We start from the raw sequence: 20,788 nt of genomic DNA on the forward strand, positions 1-20,788 counted from the left end.
CATGATGGCATATGCACTGGCTGAATAAGAAATTGGGAGGCCACCATTTTTGGCAGGCCACCAATGTGAATAAAAATTGTCTCAATGTTTTGCATGTTTAACTTTAAAGTTTAAATAAAAGAAAATTATAGAGGACTGAAAATCAAGCCCTTTTGCATTTTATGTATTAAAATGGTTCTAGTACAAATTTACACAAACACTCGATCAAGACATCGGACCTCTTCCATTTTAAACTTAATAAACAGGTGCTTTTTCATGACAAATCTCCTTTAGACGTAGTGATTTAAAGAATATTTACATAATATAATTTATTCTAATCAAATGAATGACCAAATGTATTTCCTACAACCAAATAAAATACAAAAATGTTAAGGATACTTTATTTGTAGCATCAGTAATATTTTTATACAGACACAGGAATTTTATTGAAAAGGTCAGATATATGTATTGTTTGCTGTATAACAATAAAGGAAGCCGTGCCCTTCCTATATACTTTATTCATCCACTCACTTACATTTACCTGCATGAAAATAAAAAACCCTACAGCTAGCAATTAGGATGCTAGGGCCTTTATGGTCCTATCAACATTTAACAATAAAACAACAAGATCCTACACCTTACAATTAAATTTACCGTGGCTGTTCAGCAACATTTATCTTTACTACACAAACAGTTGCTGTGGTGGTGTTTTGCTGAATTAAGCCCTTTGACAGCAGTGAAGTCTGGCATGCCAACCTCTATACTACTATCCAAACATAAACTATTTATATGCACCACCATAATGCACTTTCAAACACACTCTGCCCTGTCCTTCTTAGACACTACCGCTGACTAGATCTTTCAGCTACTTCTGACAATTCTTTCATGGCTGCCCTCAACTCATGACTTCTGAATCTGAACTCCAACAGAAAAGACACCAGCAGAAACTTGATACGATTAGCATTTAGCTTGCTAGCATAACTAGCATAGCTCTTATCAGGTGATTCTCCTTCTCTCCTATCTTATCTACTGCCCTGGTCTTTCTTTAGAGGCTGCATTTGCACACCATACATCATATTTCTGCTTTAAAATAAGCTAGTAAAAAATCAATTAAATTAAAAAAAATAATATTTTGTCTGTTGACATGGACTTGCTGATTGCTGATTTTTTTTAATCACCTGACCCTGGTCCTCTCCTTCTATTTTGCACCTGTTCTATTACATCTCTATGCACCAATGCTCTCTTCGCTGCTTTTACTGCCGCCAGTATTTTATCAATAATACCAAAATGTCTGTATCTGCCTTCACACATAGGAATTTGATTATCAGTATTACATTGATCATCAGTATTTCTCTCCCAAACCATGCCACATGACTCAGTAGTTGGCCTTTGCACCTCAGTAGTTGAAATCTTACAATGGACACTTTACTTAAGGCAACAAACGAAACTACAGACAACAGTTTATTTATTTTTTTAATGCTGTTAATGGACTTATTATTGAACAGATTTTTTTCTTTCCCAGCTCTTATTCTAGTGCTGGGTGAAATATGTTACAAGCAAGGAACACACAAAATATGTAAACGTTATAGTCTTACACAGATTACAGTGGTCCTATTCATTGTGTTAGTTAGTTAATTTGCTTGTGCTTAGTTTAATTACTTGTGTGTGTGTGTGTGTGTGTGTGTGTGTGTGAGAGAGAGAGAGAGAGAGAGAGAGAGAGAGAGAGAGAGCGAGAGAGAGAGATAGAGAAAGGGAGAGGAGGGTATCAAGTTCAATCCAGCAAGTCTAAATTTTTCCATGGCCTTCCTGTTCCTACTTGACGAAAGCATGTTTAATTCTGCTACCAGCATGATGGGAGATTTTCACATTCACAACATGATCATTTTTCGAAGACTGGAAACTCCCTTGTACTGATATCTCTGTGCCACTCTCATGCATTTAACAGTGTTTTGTGCTAAGGATTTGGAAACGCATTAGAGCATCCCTTTCAGAGGGGACGATTGATCTAAGATGTCAAAGTAAAGAGAGGTTATTTCCATTTAAACAGTATAAACGGGAAAGAAAAAGATTAAATATTATTTTCATACTGTTCATGTCAGAAAAAAAATCCTATGCATTTTACAAACTACAGTAAATGGATATTTATATAAATATATATCCAGACGAGTAAAGTTTGATGAATTCATGTGAAACTGCATAAACAAGTCGACATTATGCAGATATGTGATTTAACTCATGCAGCTTTCACCAAATTGTCGAAATGACAGACGACTAGCAGCACAGGTTTGTGGGTTTTTCAGGAAGTCAGTAGCCCTCTCATACGAAGCATGGGAGCAAGGTCCTTGTTGATCACCCAAAACAAACCAACTGCTCGCCCCAGCTGGCACATTCACAAGGGCAGAAATAAGGGATGGTATTTACAGATGCCTGGCAGCTGAGTGGAAATGAGGTAGGAGAATTTAGCATCCCAGATTTGGCTGTAGATTTAGAAAAAAATATAAGCTCAATATCAAAAATGTGTGTTCTCTAAATGTCTTCATTCCTGTTCATGTCTATCTTCATGGATGAACAGCTCTGTCAAGCTATGTGCCATGCCAACTCAGCCGTGAGCACTCAACAGTACTGGTGCATTAATAAATCACATCATTTTTTATTTGTATACTTCTGTTAATCAAACACTGCACAATTCCCAGCTTCAGGAAAAATTTATTGAAGCAATAAATCAAACACAGTCTCATGTGGCAAAATTAACCTAGCAATTTCTTTTACATAGTTAAGTGTAAAGAGCTGTAATTGCCTTGGTAATGTTGCTGTTTATTACTATTTATGTGTAAAGAAATTTGAATGTTGTGAGAAAAAAGTAGTTATATTTTTCCACCACTGCTGTATTTTACAGGGAGTACATGAATGTTGTGACATCAATGCTCAATTTTTCTGTTGAATTTCAGTGTCAGGAATGGACTGTTATCCTGGTCACACTGACAGATACAGAATTTGGCTTCTGCAAGAAGACACAAGGTTTTCATAAGCTCATTAATCTTGAAAGGCTAAGCTGTCACAAGCATACACTACCCCTATGCCTGACATAAAAAAGGCATGTCTAAGACCTTGATTTTGGGTTGGCGGAAAATGATATCACACTGCCTCTCCCCACAGTGGACCTTGAATTCTACAGTGAAGCAACTAAAACTTCATGATGTCCATACGGATAACACACATCCCTCCATCCAGACATCCTGCCAAAACTTCACTGGCCATTTTCAAAATACCAATACCAAGACATTAACTGTTCTCAAATCAAAAGAAAATTACACATAAAATATACTCTTCTTTTTGTGTAGTAACGGTATAACTGTAATTATATATTTATGTTACAAGCGAGTAACACATTTGGTCCGAATGTTACTATAACTAGAACGACAGTGGGCTAACTGGAAGGTTAGGAAGTAAAAGTGTTACTTTACTTCTGCTGAGTAGAGACAACTGAATAAAGTTTAATTGAGTAAAATGCACTTGAATTTTAGATATTTTAATTGCATGCATCAAAAGGCTTAATCTTTAAGACATTTGTAATACAAAGTATATTGATTAAAGAAAGACTTTAGCAGTTAGCACCAGGTGAAGTAGTCCAAGATTACACTTGGAAAAACATGTTAATACTTGCAAAAAGATTAATAGGTAGTTAAAAATGTGTGAGAGTTTATACGTGTTTTATTCTGTTCAGAGAGAATGTTGGAACACCAAATCAAAAATGAATATTTAAAACATTCCTTTTGATCACTTCTTGTAATTACCCCAACAGACAAAAAATATGATTTTTGCGAATACACTATCAGCATGATAAAAAAAAAAAACTTGAAATAAGTACTAAATGATATTAGCTTGAAATGTTAATTGGTAAGATGATGCTTCTTGGCTACACAAATTCAGTGTGGGTCTGGTATAAAAAAATGATTGCCATGCAGAAAAAAAACAAAATCAGATGTGACTTATGATGTTGGATGTATACTTCTGCTGTTTGCTTCCAAAATGCCTGGGAACCATATGATGCATGACATCATAGGATCTGTTTCAGTCTAAGAATAAGAGATGTGTGTTCTTTCTCTTATCTCGTGTCAGCTTCAGCACCTTCTAGTGGTGATGTCTGTGCATATAAGAAAGGGCTGTACTGAACTTAAATAATGAGATGATTCTTTACTTGTACACTGTTCGTAAGAATCATAGTCATTGGCAACTTCTGCCAACATATTAAAATGCTGTTTTTGACTTGGGAGAAAAGGCAAATACATTTAATAGTTACATAGTAAATGTATTGATCTCATTTGATCTGATCTGATTTGTTAAAAAAAATAATTTAGAAAGTTGAGTTGTGTGGGTTTGTAGAGAAATGTACTGACTTTTAACAAAATCTCTATTTGCTTCAAAATCTACTAAAAGATTGCATTGAAAAATTAAGATGTTAAAAGGTCCTTCAAAAAAAGGAATCTTTAAAAAGTGGGGTTTATACAATTATCAAAAATCTAAATAAGTCACTTCATCTTACTATCTCACTATACTGGTTGCAATACACATGAATTAAGAGACATTTTGGACATATACTGAAGATAAAGATGTCTAAATCCAGAGTTTGTTAGCAACATAGACCTTTGATCATAGATCTCTAGCATCAAAACTACAGAAGAAAACTTAAATTAAAAATGACTCAGCTAATAGTCTGCATCTGGGCTATGTGGTAAATTATTTCATTATCATTTTCATCAATAGTCATTTAAATGAACTGGACTCTGCTATCACTAATATATTGAACAAATCTAACTCCTCATGTTACTATATGATGGTACATTTAACATCAAACCTTTGCTTGCATCTTTCCAATATATTTATATGTTGATTTTGATGCAGTATATCATGGCTGTGGGCCATAAAACTATGATCTGTTCTAAAGAAGGATACAATCTTCACATGACTATCATGGATTTGTAATTGTGTGAGACAATGGTGCTTTGAATTATCTCAAGACTTTCTATTGAGTAGTGGCATAACCGTCAAGCTGGCTTGTCCAGTTTTGCACTAGGCATGTTATGCCTGTATTTTTGTATTGTATACATCATAACTTCTAAAAAAAAAAAAAAAAAAAAGAGTCAATGAACAACCGGTTATCATTGTAAAGCTTGGCCACAATTTCAACCTCATTACAGGGTACTAACAAACAAACTGTATGTGATCCATTTTAAAGGAAGCTTTGCGCAGAAGAAGCAAAAAATGTGAGAATATAAAAAATAAGTGTGTGTGTGTGTGGCATCGAGTTGGCATGCATACCACAAGGCTCCAATATCTTTCTTCTTACATTTTTTTTTTTTGCATTAGCACTATTAACTTGACTACAAACTGTCAACTATATCCACAAAAACTGCTACTGGCCTTATTACAATAATTCAAAAAGGGTACAATCATTCTACTACAATGTAAACAAAGACCAAGTGTTAGATAGCTAATTTGTTGTCACTATAAATTCATGTCACTTTCCAACAACATTATATCTGCATTTGACAAAAAAACTTATCTTATGATCACATAGCTATAACAGCTGTTTGTATTTTCTGCACTCTGTCTAATATTTTGTTTTGTCTTTTTTCTGGCTCAATTAACCTCAACTCTTCTTGATTCCACCAATGTGTGTGTTTGAAACAATATTTTCTTGATTCATAATTTGTGGTTATGTATCTATATACAAAAGTGTTACCTTAAAATAAAAGCTCAAAACACAGTACAAATATGCTTTTAAAACTGCTCGTAGATATATCCACAGATGATGACACATTTTAGTGTTTTGTTGTGCTTGTTATTTAGTATACAAAACCTTTACAAGCTAATTTAAATATATATAGATCATAAAACTTATTTTAAGTTCACAGCTTTAATGTAATATTTAAATAAAATGTGATAATTACAGCAGTCAAAATAAAATATATTACACAAAACAAAAGTACAGAGAAGATAATAGGTAATAGGGGTGGTGGGGGTAGCAGTAGCACAAGCTGGCTAAAAAAGCTGAAATTGTGTACAAAAAATGTAAACATAACACTGAAGAAACTAGTATATTTAAAATTACGTTTTAAATGAACATATAGCTACAAATAATTTATGTATGGATGCTACATAGTGATAAAATTTGCAACATAAAAAAAATATTGATGCTTACTTTAAAACAAATGTAAAAAAAAAATGCATAATTCTACCACACAACAGTCTGCCTCTAATAACAATCTTTTTTTTATCTTTCTCTTAGTAGATGAATATAAAGACCATTTATCCCCAATACCAATCACCTAAACCATCTTTTTCTATTTATCTGCCATCCGATACTTATTTTTAGAAATAATAGCTTTTTTGGTTATTTTTATAAAGGGCAGATATTAGGCTTGTGTACATTATGCAGAAGCAAATTTAAAGTGATGAAACGATGCTGATGAGCTGATGCCTAAGCTTTTTAAACTGTCACCTGGCCTAACCACTTGTCTGTATGTTATGCTGGCTTACTTACCATTAGTTTGCTTTGCTCAGTCTAATCTCTCCAGTGTACATTTTACAATACATTTAATATGGTGGCAGATCGCAAAACTCTAGAAAGAAAACGTAAAGAAAACCTTGCTTAAGCTGTGACTGGAAGAAGACAACAACAGTTTATGTACAAAATATTCATCTGTTCATTTCTACTAGCACACTGGAAGTTAAATGATACACTGTGAACACATGTGGACACTAGCCAGACTGCAGTTTATTGCCTTTTGTCTTCTGTGCCAAACACAAATGCCTGCATATGCACAATTGATAGACTGTCCTTGTAATGAAGCAATGGTTCTAAGATAGTACTCACAGCCCTAAGATAGTGCTCACAGTCTATTAATTTTAATAATGTAACCAATGTCGTCATCAATAACCACTCTCAGGCAAAAATAATTATTTTCGTCTACTGCCCTTCCAGTTTTCCATTGGATAGATATTGTTTAAAGATCATAAGCAATTAACTGCTTAACAAGCTGCCAGCCTCCCTTTAAATGCAGAGAAAATGGGCTTTAAACATTAACCACCTTTAAGTGTCATCCAATTACTTAATTTTATCAATATATTACGTAAATTTAAAAATGCCATAGTGATTGAATATTGGTTAGGGATAGTCAACTTTGTTTAATAAAGAATGTAAATATCGTTTCTTTGAGTGCATTCGTTTACTAGTGCTGACGAGCTTTTGGCAAGCTTGAAAAGGAATTTAAAGGATGCCCCATTTGTTGTTGTTGATATTGCTAAAGCTAACACTTCAATCGTCACCATAATAGCAGCTAAAATAATTGTATACGAAAGCACCTTTAAGATGAGGGGATGCTATTGTATGTTTTGCAGGTAACATTTGGTTTTATGTTCCACACGTTGATCCTATAGGCAGTTTAAAGCACGCGATCCACCCGGCTTGGCCTAACAATTCCCATACAGGGCAGTGAGATCACACAACTCACAAACACTAAATCAAAACCGCAGGCATAACGGGTCTTCAATAAAACACAGTGGACCATCAGGAGAAATAGGAAAAGTGAACCCACATCACATAGAAAATATTCTATATTCATCTGCAACGAACACGTTTACCTCAGTAATGTAAAAAAATCTTAACACATTACGGCATTTTGTTGATTATGTTTTATGTAAGCTCTTGAAATAGTTTTGTTTGTTTGTTTTGTGTGTGCTCTGTGATTTTATCCACCCAACCAAAATATTCTCATCGGTAGCTGTGTGCGCGCGTTTGTGAGCGTTTGTGAATATGTCTGCTCGTGTCGATATTAACAGCAGACAGTAAGACATGAAACATACACCTGGGTAATTGCTCAGCTCCATTGATCGCTGATGGCGGAACGGTTTCCATATATAAATTTATGATTCGGTTACTGTCTCCTTTAAAACAAAGTAAAGCCGCATGAAAACGTACACAGATAACATACTTTAGAGTCTTTACACTGTCCTCTAACAAAGTATCTCCGAACAACAGACAGATATTCACGGTTTGTGATAAACTGTTACAAGATTGCCTCACGTACCGTAAATGATTAATGATTAATTATTATTTATTTAGAACAGTCGTCAAACGATACAAAACCTATGGCTATTTCAAAATTTCAAACTCTATTAAACCACGTTTCCAGTCCATTGCTGCATTTGTGCAGGTGTAACCGTATCACCATCATCTCTTGGCTTTTCAGTCCGATCACGATGCGATCCACTGGGACACAAGTCCCGCGTCTATTAAATGTGTTCCCTTTAAGTTGAGATAAAGTACTCTCTTGAGCAAAGGTCAGTCGCTAAAACATTGGAAAGAGAACTGTTATATGATCCAGGCAAGCAGGATATTATTGAGATGACTCAGGCTGGTAGAAAAAGGCCATAACTTTTAATGTAACTTCAATTACATTTTAAATGTTATAACAAATGTAAACAATATGAAAAATGTGTTGAGAGTAATGTGATTTCGGCTCTTAAAGGCTTGCGATGATAGGAAACAAAAAGTACATAATTTATTTTTTGTTTAAATGGACAACTGAACCAAAGCTGAGATATATATATCTCAGCTTTGGTTCAGTATATATATATATATATATATATATATATATATATATATATATATATATATATATATATATATATATATATATAAGCTTTGGTTCAGTAGTCGATTTTTAAAAATGTTAAATTATGTAATTATGTACTTTACTCCACATGTCGGTATGCAATATATATTCTAAATATATATGTAAATAGGCTTTTACACAATAAATCTAGATTATTTCCACGCAAATTAAATCGAAAGTTGTCATAAGGCAGATTTACTGAACCCGGTTCGAGCTCATTTGAGCAAGCCAAAGCCGACAATGGCAAGAAAAAAAAAACTCCCTCAGTTCGAGAGGAAGAAACCTTCCAAAACTCAAAAGCGGCCAAAAGCACAAAAATGTTTTTAAATATATTATTATTATTTATATATAGCACAGCAGATTCCGTTAAGTCTGTTACATGTTTAGTCAAAAATATTTTTAATCCTCCAAGGTGTAAACGTACATATTTGCTTTGTCCTGTCTTGTTTTTTTTCTTACATATGTCATTAGTTCAACTTTATTATCATAACATCGGCTGTTTATCAAGAAACAGAATTTTCTTTAGTGTTTTCTTGCCCTTTACTGTATGAAACCGTTTCTTTTTAAGCCACCTAATAATAGAGAGCGTAATACGCATATTTCTGTGCGGTACAGTACTAAGAGATTATCTAGCCTTCCCCCAGCCGAGTACTTTCCCGTATTCGTTTATAAAAGTTAATATAGACTTTATATATGGAATTTAGAGGCTTACCCGAACATCTGCACCAGTCAGGCTTCAGGCTGTCTGCTCGATCGCTGTGTATCTATTTTTTCACAGTATATTAGTGGTCCTTTATCTCCATGTCTTCACGGTGAATCCATGGATTTGGACCGAAGTGCAATTCCCATTTCACCCAGACGAGGGAGACTGATGTCGCTCTAGCAATTCTAGTCACACACGTTTTCGGTTGCCTGTCACACTGGATGGCCAAAGTTACAGCTACCTTTTAGTTCCCATTCATTTTGAGCGTTTAGAGCAGACAAATTGATACTGGATCACAGGATTATGTATACAAGAATATATAGGACGATAAAATCTGGCTCAAGTGAAAGATTGTTTAAACCTATAGTAGGCTTCCAATTTTACCACTGTGACTAACATTGTTTTATTTATGCTATTCCCATGTATTAGACTCGCGTTTTGAAGCGTTGACCTGATGTTTTCCATGTGTGAAAGATTTCTTGTTAGCTACAGTCACGTAGGATAGTGACACTGCTCCTTATTACCAATGGGTCGACTGTTAACTTTTACAAGTGACATTTTGCGAGCTAATAAACTATACCTTCTTTCCATCCTCAGGAAACGCAGAGAACATGCTGTGATAATGTAGCCTCTTGGAATTTAGGCAATACCTTATACAGGTTTAGTGCTCCTAACGGCAAAGGTGTCGATTGCATTAGGCCTGTCCAAGAGAGCCTTTGCACTTTATAGGAACAGAGAAAGTATGCAATTTCCAAGATGTGTTTATTTGGGAACATGACATCTATTGCGTGAAACATGTTACCTTTGTCTTTAAAAATATGCAAACACGAATTTGTAGTGTAAATGCTTAACAAATAAACCAAGATGAACAACTTTGCATATAATTGTAATTTTCTGCAGGCTAAATTAAAATACTATTAATAAATACATTTGCGTAGTAGTTTAAGCAAATGCATGTATTTTATTAAATATATATCAAATTATTAAAACGGTATGTTCACAAGGAACTGTATAAATTAATTATTCTAATTCTAATATAACAATGACAACTCTGGGCAGATGTATTGTTCATGGTTCTATCAGTTCTCTTATGCATGTGTAATGCCTTTCTGTCGTAGACTACAAGCTTCTTTACCACAGACCGCCGTGCCACTTTCAGGTGTGATGATTTCATAATGATTGATCTTGCGTTATGTGGCAGATGTTAGGTCCATGTTCACGTTCACTCCCTTTAATCTGAATTAGTCCGTTTAAAAGGTTAAATTACGCATACCGGATGGCTCCTTAGCGGGGCAGCCTATCGGAACACGCGAGGACCAATGAAATGAGCGCACAGCTCGTAGCGTAACTGGAGATATTGACGTGGAGGACGCCTCAAATTAATCCGAGCAAACCTCAGCCTGTGGGAATCGCATTTAACGAATGAAAAGCTGTCTGACCGCTTCGTTCAAGGAAACTTTGGCATTTTTTCTTCTAGAGAAGCAGATCGACGATCTGGGGATATTTTAACCCACTTTTCGAGCGCTGCACATTGCATGCAACGGAGGCAGCGCGTTCAGCCATTGAAGGAGAAAGGGTTTCAAGGAAAGCATCACGAAACCACGGACAAATGGGTGAGCCGTCGTCCACATCATGCATGCTTCAGTGTCAGGGAGTTGGAAGAAGCTGATTGCGTTAGATTTAACATGCATGTATAACGCTAGAAGTCAAAGTATTCTATTCTTGGACAGTCGTGCACATGCAAGTACCATTAACTAGTTGCTCTTGCATACTAAAGCACGTACACTGTGCATGCTTGTAGCAAGCAAAAGACCAATGAAGTTGCACACATGTAGGTTAAAATGTGCACGTATGATGTTGGAACGCATTACATAAAGGTAAAAAAAAGTCACACCTAGGCTTATAGCTTTTGTAAAGTGTGCTTAGCATCGCCATTTTATTTTAGCTCGTAATCTGAAGTGCTGATTAGCGGATTCGAGTTTCAAACGGTGTTTTATCCACTGCAATCCAGCTTTTCTGTGTTCTTTTCCTCCAGAGCAAACTTACGGGGAGGTGAACCAGTTAGGAGGGGTTTTTGTGAACGGACGACCTCTGCCCAACGCTATACGGCTGAGAATAGTGGAGTTAGCCCAGCTTGGGATCCGACCTTGTGACATCAGTAGACAGCTTCGCGTTTCCCATGGCTGCGTGAGCAAGATCCTTGCGAGATACAATGAAACCGGGTCGATATTACCCGGCGCTATTGGAGGGAGTAAACCGCGAGTTACAACGCCCAACGTGGTGAAAAGCATACGGGAATACAAACAAGGAGATCCAGGGATTTTCGCTTGGGAGATTCGGGACCGACTTCTAGCAGATGGAGTATGTGACAAATACAACGTGCCCTCGGTCAGCTCCATCAGTCGGATTTTACGGAACAAAATTGGAAATCTCTCTCAGCCCAGCCAGTACGAAAGTGGCAAGCAAGCACCGCCACAGCCGAGTCTTTCTTACAACCATTTATACCCGTACTCTTACCCCAATGCAATGTCCCCTTCCGGGACCAAAATGTGCAGCACCCCCGGTGTCCCAGTCACCGGCGGCCATGTGAGTTTATCCCGCGGCTGGCCTTCAGCACACACGGTCAGCAATATACTTGGCATCCGAGCTTTCATGGACCCCTCAGGTGAGAACAGTTGGCATTATACTTTTTAGACAATAATCTGTTGCATAATTGACTGCAGAACTACTCTATATGTGGGGCCTACTAAACTATAACTTTAAAATAGCATACAGAAATGTATAAAATATATTTTGTAAAGTATATATCGTAGAAATACATCAGTAGAAAAAAGTGGAAAATATTTGTTTATAATTTTATTTTTCATTTATCTAGCGCAATAACACGGTCGTGTAGGCCTCAGTTTCTAGGCCACTCTTCCACAAACAACAAAAACAAGCAGGAACTAGCCTGCAAGTCTTTACTTGTATTTCGATAATTTAGATAAGCGTCTATTTTTGGAAAAGAAAACTGGTAAAGAAACTTATGTAAGAACTTTACACTTACATTGCATTTTAAGTAAAATACAATTTATAAAGTTTATATATATATATATATATATATATATATATATATATATATATATATATATATATATATATATATATATAGAGAGAGAGAGAGAGAGAGAGAGAGAGAGAAAGAGAGAGAAAGAGAAAGAGGTGCTCTTTAATATTAATTAATAATGTTCTAAAACATTGTATTCGTTATAATTTCGATTTTTACAAATTTAAATTTTTTTGTGGCTTTCTTTCATTTGAAACACATTAAAGTGTCCTGTTTAAAATGTTTAAATGTATGTTTTTTTACCCAGCTATTGCTGGCGCTGAAGGATACGCACCAAAAATGGAGGACTGGGGTAGTGTGAATAGAGCCACATTTTCCTCCACGCACGGAGTGAACGGGTTAGACAAATCGTCTATTGACTCGGACATAAAGTACCCTCAGGTAATAAAGTTTTACAAATACAGTGTAATTAGACTGAATATTAACCATTTTAACCATGACACTTTTCAGGTTTAGAATGGTTTGTCTTAGAATCATTGAAAATATGTCTGTGTTTCTCTCTGTTTTCTTAGCCTTCATCCACTCTATCTAGTTACGTTCCGCCATGCGCCTATTCACCTTCGAACCAGTATGGGGTTTATAGTGGCGCAGCAGGTAGCTATGTGAGCCCTGGGCCCCACTGGCAGGCGCAAGGGGCAAGTCTTTCCCACCCAAGCAGTGGGATGGCCATCCACTCGGGAGACATTCATTCTTCCATGCCCTTCAAACACGCTGCACGAGAAGGTAGGCACCATCTTATTTGATAAACACACACTTTGTATTGACTATACCGCAGTGTTGTTCTATTTACTTTCCTCTTGTGAATTCCACGTCAAAATATTATTATTATTATTATTATTATTATTATTTTTTATTTTATTTTATTTATTTTTTTTTTTTTCCAAAATTCATAAAAGTGTGTGTAAGCTTGGACGTGGCAGCACCAGTCCCCTCATGCAAACGGGCTTATTTTTATCTGATACTTCAACAATGTTTGTTACTGGTTTTAGCTGAAATTTACATCACATTATTACAGCAGACAATATTTGTCGCTATTATGCAAATTTATTTTGTTTTAAATTTGTATTAATAGTTATGTATTTATCATTAATTACTACTATGTTGCTAATTGTTCTTTTTATATGAGAGAATAGTAAACCTTTACTACACCTTTACATATGTTTTGCTTGCGTGTAAAGGTGTCTGGAGACAGCGATGCTCGATTGAAACAGTAAACATAACTGTTACTTAGAAAAGCTTTATGCTGCTTGCACAAGATTTGGTGAGGAGTGGAAAAGTTCATGTCAGGTCAGCTTGCGCTTTGGCTTATGTCATATGAACTAACTGAGAGTGACATTATAAAAATATTATTGTGTATGACTAAAAGGGTTTTATTGATGATTAATTACTTTTTGCTTGTTTGATGGATTGGGCATAAAGCCTTCCACAATTAAGTAAATCAGCACGTTAAATACTTAGTAAGACATTGAATAAACTTTCTCAAATAGAAGTGCCTAAAATAAGACCGTCATATATATATATATATATATATATATATATATATATATATATATATATATATATATATATATATATATATATATATATATATGTGTGTGTATATGTGTATATGTGTGTGTGTTGCTGTCACGTAAAACGCTTCTTTATATCTTCCTTTTGCATTTTTTTTACTTTTTTTGCACAATTTGAGTCAGTTTTTCTTCACAAATTCTGAATGGAGCTGATAAAAACTAAAACTACTTTTGATTTGTATTTTGATTTTTCATTTTTGCGGCATTGAGGATATTTATTTTTTATACACACATTTCTTAATTCCCTGGCCATTTTTACAACAGGCACATGGTTTCATTTGACTCATAATCTCTCTAAAGGAAGGTTATATGCAGTTGCTGCAGAAATATAATTACAACTTGCTTGTTCTCTTAATATGTCTTCTCTATATACTTCCCAGGAGACCGAAAACCACCGAGTCCTCTAAGCAAACACGAGGCTCTGAACAGCATCCACGGACTCAGTCTTCCTACCTCATCCTCATAGCCCCGGAAGCACACAGCTCAGTCTCCTAAAGCTAGCAGCGCATTTATCTGAGCGCATTTCAAGAACTCAGACTGTAAGTTAAAACGCTCATCTTCCTCACAGCGCCCTGCCCTGGTCACACTCTGGCCCAGCCATCTGTGACCCAGTTCCCTGAACCCCAGCAAAGCTTCTCATCTGCAGTACTTTTTTCTCCAGAAACAAAATGAATGTAATGTTGCTCTTATGTCGCGCTGTGCTGGTTGGTTTGTCTTTTGTTCCGCTATTTATGAAAATGACTGCATTGCGAATGCAATACGATGTTTGCCCCTGTTGAGAGTCTGCATAACTTGGCAATGTTAATGGTTATATCTCCTCAGCAAATTCTTTGCAAAAATGAATAAAATACTGCAATACGTTAATCACACTCAAATATGTGAACAAAGTAATTAATTGTAAATGTTAAATATTAAAAATTCTTTAGTTATATATTTTTATAAATTCATTTGTAAATATGCTGAATAAAGGCATGGTATAAGTACACTTTTGTAGTCCACGTCATTTTTGTGTTCGATTATAAGCAAGAGCAACTCATGTAGACTCTTGTAGACATTTTGAACTTATGCGTTCTGCTTTGCTGGATATTATCAAGTCCGGAATTACCACTGCCCCCGGCTTGGTGGTATCCCAGTGTAACTTACTACAACCACAATTAGCTGCAAAAGAGCAGTTAAAATTCAGGGTGCCTTTTCTTTTTCAGCAACAAAAAACAGTTGAATGCAATATGGCGTGTGGAAAAACGCGTGGGTGAGTGGGCGATAGGGCTATTTTGCTTTCCTCTCATGTGCTCTACCATGTTTAATGGTGCTTAGCAGCGTTTGGCGCCTTATGTGATGCTATCGTTGTTTATACTGGACAAGAGCCAGAGAGGCGGTCCAATATCGGATATCGACAGGAGTTTAATGAACGCCTCTGATTCTGGTTTCTCGGGATTGTTTTGGGAGACCACCGTCGGATACTGTTTCTCCCACAGCTTCTTCGATGTTGGTATATCAGGACTGTTATTGTAGACTTCTATTTGCCCACCAGTATGGAAAAAATGCTTAACAAATCTTGCCTGTATTTTTTTTATATACTTAAAGAGATTAGGCTAATTAATATCTATTATTTTTTCCAATTTCTTTCTTATTGTTTTAAATTATTTTAATTACTTCACATGTTCTTTTTAAATTATTTTTTTTATAAATACTGATACTCACGTTTGGACAGCAGCTAATGTATTTGGACACAGTTAGCATTTGCTGCTAAGTTAGTATTTGAAGCGTTACCTGGTGTAAACATAAAATGCGGGTGTTGGTAGTAAACCCGTTGGATGCACGTGCTTGTGTTCCACTTGTGCCGACTGCATCATTTCCCACAACTTGCTGGTGTCACATTAACCTGTGCCTTTCTTTGTTCTAGGCTTATGATGTATGGCAGTACTAGCAGATTTGTAGGAGTAGACCAAACTGCATCGAATTGTTCGGTCGGATATTTTGTATTAAATCCACAGATAAAATACTTTTTTTTTTGCTTGCACAGCTAAAGGAGTAGGCTTTCTAAAGTAATATTTTTTTTGTGGTTAAAATGTACAGGCCTTAAAAAACAGGAAAATAGGAACAACAGCAATAAAACATGCGTTAATACGGACAAACATAAAATGGTTGTGTTTTTGATATGCCCTTAACAGATCAGGTTTTGCTGAATTACAGTATATTTAAAGATTGGTATTTTAATGTTTGTTTTACCCACAAGCAATAATGGCAATAAAGGACCGAAAAGTTGCTATTGTGAATGATGTTATTGTAAATATGTAAATGTTTTTAGGGTGGTGATTTGTATTTTCTAGATTTTTTTTTCAAATAGCTTATATCCAACTTTGTCTTTGTCTTGTACTACGTAGTCGACTAGTCAAAGAATTATTATTATTATTATTATTATTATTATTATTATTATTATTATTATTATTATTAGGATTGTTCGATGCAAACGAATTATGCCCCGTTTACACAAATAAATAAGAAAAACACAAAGTAACTGCGTAGTAAGCATTGCATGGACATATTTCAGTCATGTTGAAGTAAAAAAGGACCAAAAGTAATTTAAATTAAATTACTGTATTATGTATTCAGCGCTGGAATTTACATGGCAAAAAACACATTTCATTGAAATATTTTCTGACAGTTTCTAAATATTTATTGTAGTAATCAAATACTCTTTCTGTTTTCTGTTGTCTAAATAGTTAGCACATTTATTAAATATTTTATATAACACAATTGAATTTTACATTTATTTTACGTGTTTAAATCATGCCAGTTATTATTATTATTAGTAGTAGTTATTATTATTATTATTATTATTATTATTATTATTATTATTATTATTATTATTATTATTATTATTATTATTATACGTTGTTATTTGTAGCCAAATTTAATCTAGTCTAATAATAAAAAAAAATAATACTTTCATATGTTAAAAGTATTTCATATGTTTACCAATATGCCATTCTTTAAATGCCGCGTTATAATAAAATGTTAAGCACAGGTTAATGCCCTGAAATACATTTCAGTTTTTGAGCATTGTTTATAAGCTGGACGTTTATACATTACTTTCATAATATGTTTTTTAGCACAAGTTTCTAATGTCTTTGCGTAGTTAGAGATGTAGATACCAGTTTGCTGGCTGCGCTGTCAATTCAGGTTTTTTTGTTGGTTGGAAAAACTGGGAGATACTTTCTCTTAGTGTTGAATATAACTTTTTCATGATTAGACATAGCTGGGAAATGTTATTTATTTTGGATTTAAAAGAACTGGGAGATATTATTAGGGTTATTCTGAAACGGAAGGTTTTCAATTACGGTTAGAAAAAAAACGAAAATATGTTCTTTTAAGGTTATTTGCATCTAATTAATTTATTTTAATGGAGGGTTTCATGGAGATTATTCATTAAGTAAAGTAAGAATTGTATATAGTACCACTCAATTACATGGTGTTTTGAAGCTTACACCCCTTGGTTTATTTTTGTAGTTAAATAAAATAGCTATGGGTTATCTATAGACTTAAACGTCACATGACTCATTTAAGTATTTTGTTACTGTCGTGAACTGCAAATTTTTCCTGTTGTTTTTCCTATGGGGGCGTGTGAGATGTAAGGGCGGTGTAAGAGGTAACCAGAGGCTTTAGGGAGGAAGGAACGCAATTTTGAATTAACACGCTTTCTCTCAATATACACATTCGTGTTACTGAGGAAGGAATTACATAATTTTAAATGACATTCACCCTGTTGTGAAAAAAAACTTCCGCTCAGTGTAAGAAATTAATTGAAGTCAGGAAGTCTTTCCTGGCCCTCCGTGTCTTCTTAGAAATATACGTGACTTGGGCATGAAGACTTGACCATATAATGTTCCAGGTTACGTTACCAATCTTTTCGTACAATTTTAGAACAAATTTCTGAAAATTTACAAAAAGCATGCTAGATCTCAAAAAGATCAACGAGTTTTAACTCTTTGTTGACTCCGCCTCTTACATGAAAACACACGGACAGTCGAAAACTGAAACACCATATATTTTTTTCATTAATATACCACAAAAAAATATATTAGGTTTAAAATATATTCGCAAAAAAAAAAATACACTGACCAATTATCCTCATGGCATATCAAACACGCACATAATCTTACATGCTTTAGTCCAAAAGAATGTCTAACCGGAAGCATTGTTAGCTTTACACTAGGGTATTTATTTGGGTAAATAACTAATCAGTCCATTTTAATAAGAAGATTAAGAAGGCTAATTTGTAGCCGTTTTTTAGCAAATAATACAATTATTAATTTAGCACTGCCAATAAAAGGGAAACGTCTTTTATTAAATGGTTCTATTTAAATAGTTACATCAACAAAAATCCCTTGAATTTAAACAAGGTTATTATTTGTTTCATGTAAACGAAATTATTTTATGGCTGGACTTAAATAAAACAAAATTTAGACTATATTTAATATATATATATATTTATATATATATATTATCTATATTTATATTTTGTGAGGCTAGAGTGCTACACACAATAATCTAGTACATTCGATATATTGGCACTGGATGTAGAGTATGCCATGCTTTAGGTTTTCTCAAGTAAATAATTATTTTTATGATAATTATTGTTTGATAATTATTTTATATTTGTGTTTTTAAACATAAAGTATGTGTTGCCACCATGGAACCTGCGGGTCAGTGAGTTTTGTAAAGGAAAATTAGCGGCCTCTATGTTTTAAATGTTGAACTGCAGGTAAAATTCAGATTAAACCAAACTAATATAATTGAGTGAATTGATCAGAAAATAAATATACATAGAAACATGTTTACCTTACTGTATTATTTAACTGAAGCGGTTATTCCCTATGCTCCTAGACTGTAAATGTGCACTAACGATGGGGATTTTAAAGTTATAAATAAACTAAGAACAAATTAATTCAATGTTTAAACTCTCACGTCAGACCTATGGTGTTCATGTGCACTTTGGTGTTGCATCAATACACGATTTCCAACGTCTTTTTATGTACAGGCATGTAGCGCTTAAAGTTGGCATACTTTCAGCACGTGTTCCGTACGTCATGTCGCTAAGACCATTGTAAAAATACGACACATTTGAGACACTATCAATAACAAACGTGTCGGATTTTGCAAAGCATGAGGCAGTACATGTAAAACTGTCATTATAATTTCGTATTATATTCTTGCAATACTAACTTATTGTCATATACTTTAAGTTAAAGTAGTTTTCAAATATTTATGTAAATCTAAGCGTAGTTGATCATCATCTAATAAATATTTAGACAAAGTAAAAAAGAACATTCCCAAAAACAACGGCAATAACTCCCTGTAGATTAATGTCTTTCATAGTTATAGTTTAATTTGAGCCTGTTCCTTTTTACCGATCTGCTTTAATTCACACATAATGGTAACTTGTTATGCACGTATTTTCTGCTAGGTTGCATTACGGACTGTCTGTATTAAATCAGCTAAATCTTATTTATTAATTTGTTGCATGAGAAACCAGGGCCGTCTCTAGAAGTTTATGAATAGGTTAGAAAGCTTGAATGTAGTAGGTCCACATTTTTTTACATTAAAACACTGTTTAAAATACTATTTTGAGTTTTTTCCAGCAAATTTGTATTGCGTTCTGAACTACTACTAACGAAAGAAATAGATACAAGCAACGGTACTTGCAATACCATATCGAATACTGAGAATATAGACCCGAACAATCAAATTTACATGTGTTCTATAGTTGCATTCGTTTTATATAACCTGAAGGACAACACTCTTTATTTTAAATGCATTATTTTTTTTTTGTATGTGTGATGAATATGAACTGGTGACCCAATTCTGCTGGTAATGTTCGCCAGGAGAGTATACTCTAGCTGAAACGGCCTCATGTGCTCAGGCTGGACCATTCTGCTAACTCCATCTGTACAACCAGATTTAACTTTATTCTGAGAGGAAGTTTACTGTCAATCGCTTTTTGTCGAATTAGTAGACTGTACAGGGTCTCCGATCGACAACAAAAAGCTTCTGAATTTACAATAAGAAACACATATGTGTCTCCTTTCATTCTCGCCCCGCCCCCTACAGGCACAGGTGAATAAAAGGCTAACATTGACTGACAGCAATGTATAGCCAATCAAATATAACCCCGTAAATGTTTCTCTCTGACACTGATATGCGTATGCGCACATACAGATGGTCTTGTCAGTATAGGGAAGTTTAGTTAATAGAATAGGACTCTCTGGAGCTCTCTGGATGTACATGACCTTTGGTATTATGGGTAATGCTAGGCTGAAAAAATACATATGCATTTTTAAATGCATAAAAAAAATTATAAGATGGTAAATTATCCACTTTCTCTCTCCTATCTGTGCAGCACACACAGTAACGCGTTGGTGAAAGTTGTGATTGTCGGTTGTATGGAAGTATTTTTCTACTTTATTCTGAATTATTATTATTACTAAAGTAAATAATCTGACGTTTTGTATGAGAGAAGCTAGCTGTTATGCCATTGTTAGGCCTCTGTTGACGAGCTGCTAGACTAGTACTGTCTACAGAGAAGGAGCAGGTATCAATACATTTATCTATATATTGTTTTTTCAGTGTAAATGGATTAAACTTGGCCTACAATTGCCACAATGTTCTTTCACCCTATATATCTAGAGCCTATCATTAAAGTGTTTGCATTGGCCAGCTTTAAATATGTGTTTGGGCTTCAGGTTGCTCT

At 34.7% G+C, this 20,788-nt stretch overlaps 1 protein-coding gene across 1 annotated transcript; it reads left to right on the forward strand.

Annotated features, from left to right (window-relative positions):
- The first annotated feature begins 10,674 nt into the window (after positions 1–10,674).
- On the forward strand, positions 10,675–15,022 carry pax1a (paired box 1a). Its single transcript, XM_049464247.1, has 5 exons — positions 10,675–10,973; positions 11,396–12,025; positions 12,714–12,847; positions 12,979–13,189; positions 14,418–15,022. Exons 1-5 carry the CDS (start codon positions 10,970–10,972, stop codon positions 14,501–14,503), a joined length of 1,065 nt encoding a protein of 354 aa, XP_049320204.1. The 5' UTR covers positions 10,675–10,969; the 3' UTR covers positions 14,504–15,022.
- The last annotated feature ends 5,766 nt before the right edge of the window (positions 15,023–20,788 follow it).

Source organism: Astyanax mexicanus, chromosome 14 (assembly GCF_023375975.1).
Source record: "Astyanax mexicanus isolate ESR-SI-001 chromosome 14, AstMex3_surface, whole genome shotgun sequence".
In the NCBI taxonomy this organism is placed as follows: domain Eukaryota; kingdom Metazoa; phylum Chordata; class Actinopteri; order Characiformes; family Acestrorhamphidae; genus Astyanax; species Astyanax mexicanus.

Excerpts from the sequence above, each read along its gene's own strand:
- pax1a (XM_049464247.1), top strand. Across the intron at positions 12,026-12,713 it reads AGCTTTCATGGACCCCTCAG|CTATTGCTGGCGCTGAAGGA; the intron begins GTGAGAACAGTT and ends TTTTTTACCCAG. Across the intron at positions 12,848-12,978 it reads CGGACATAAAGTACCCTCAG|CCTTCATCCACTCTATCTAG; the intron begins GTAATAAAGTTT and ends CTGTTTTCTTAG.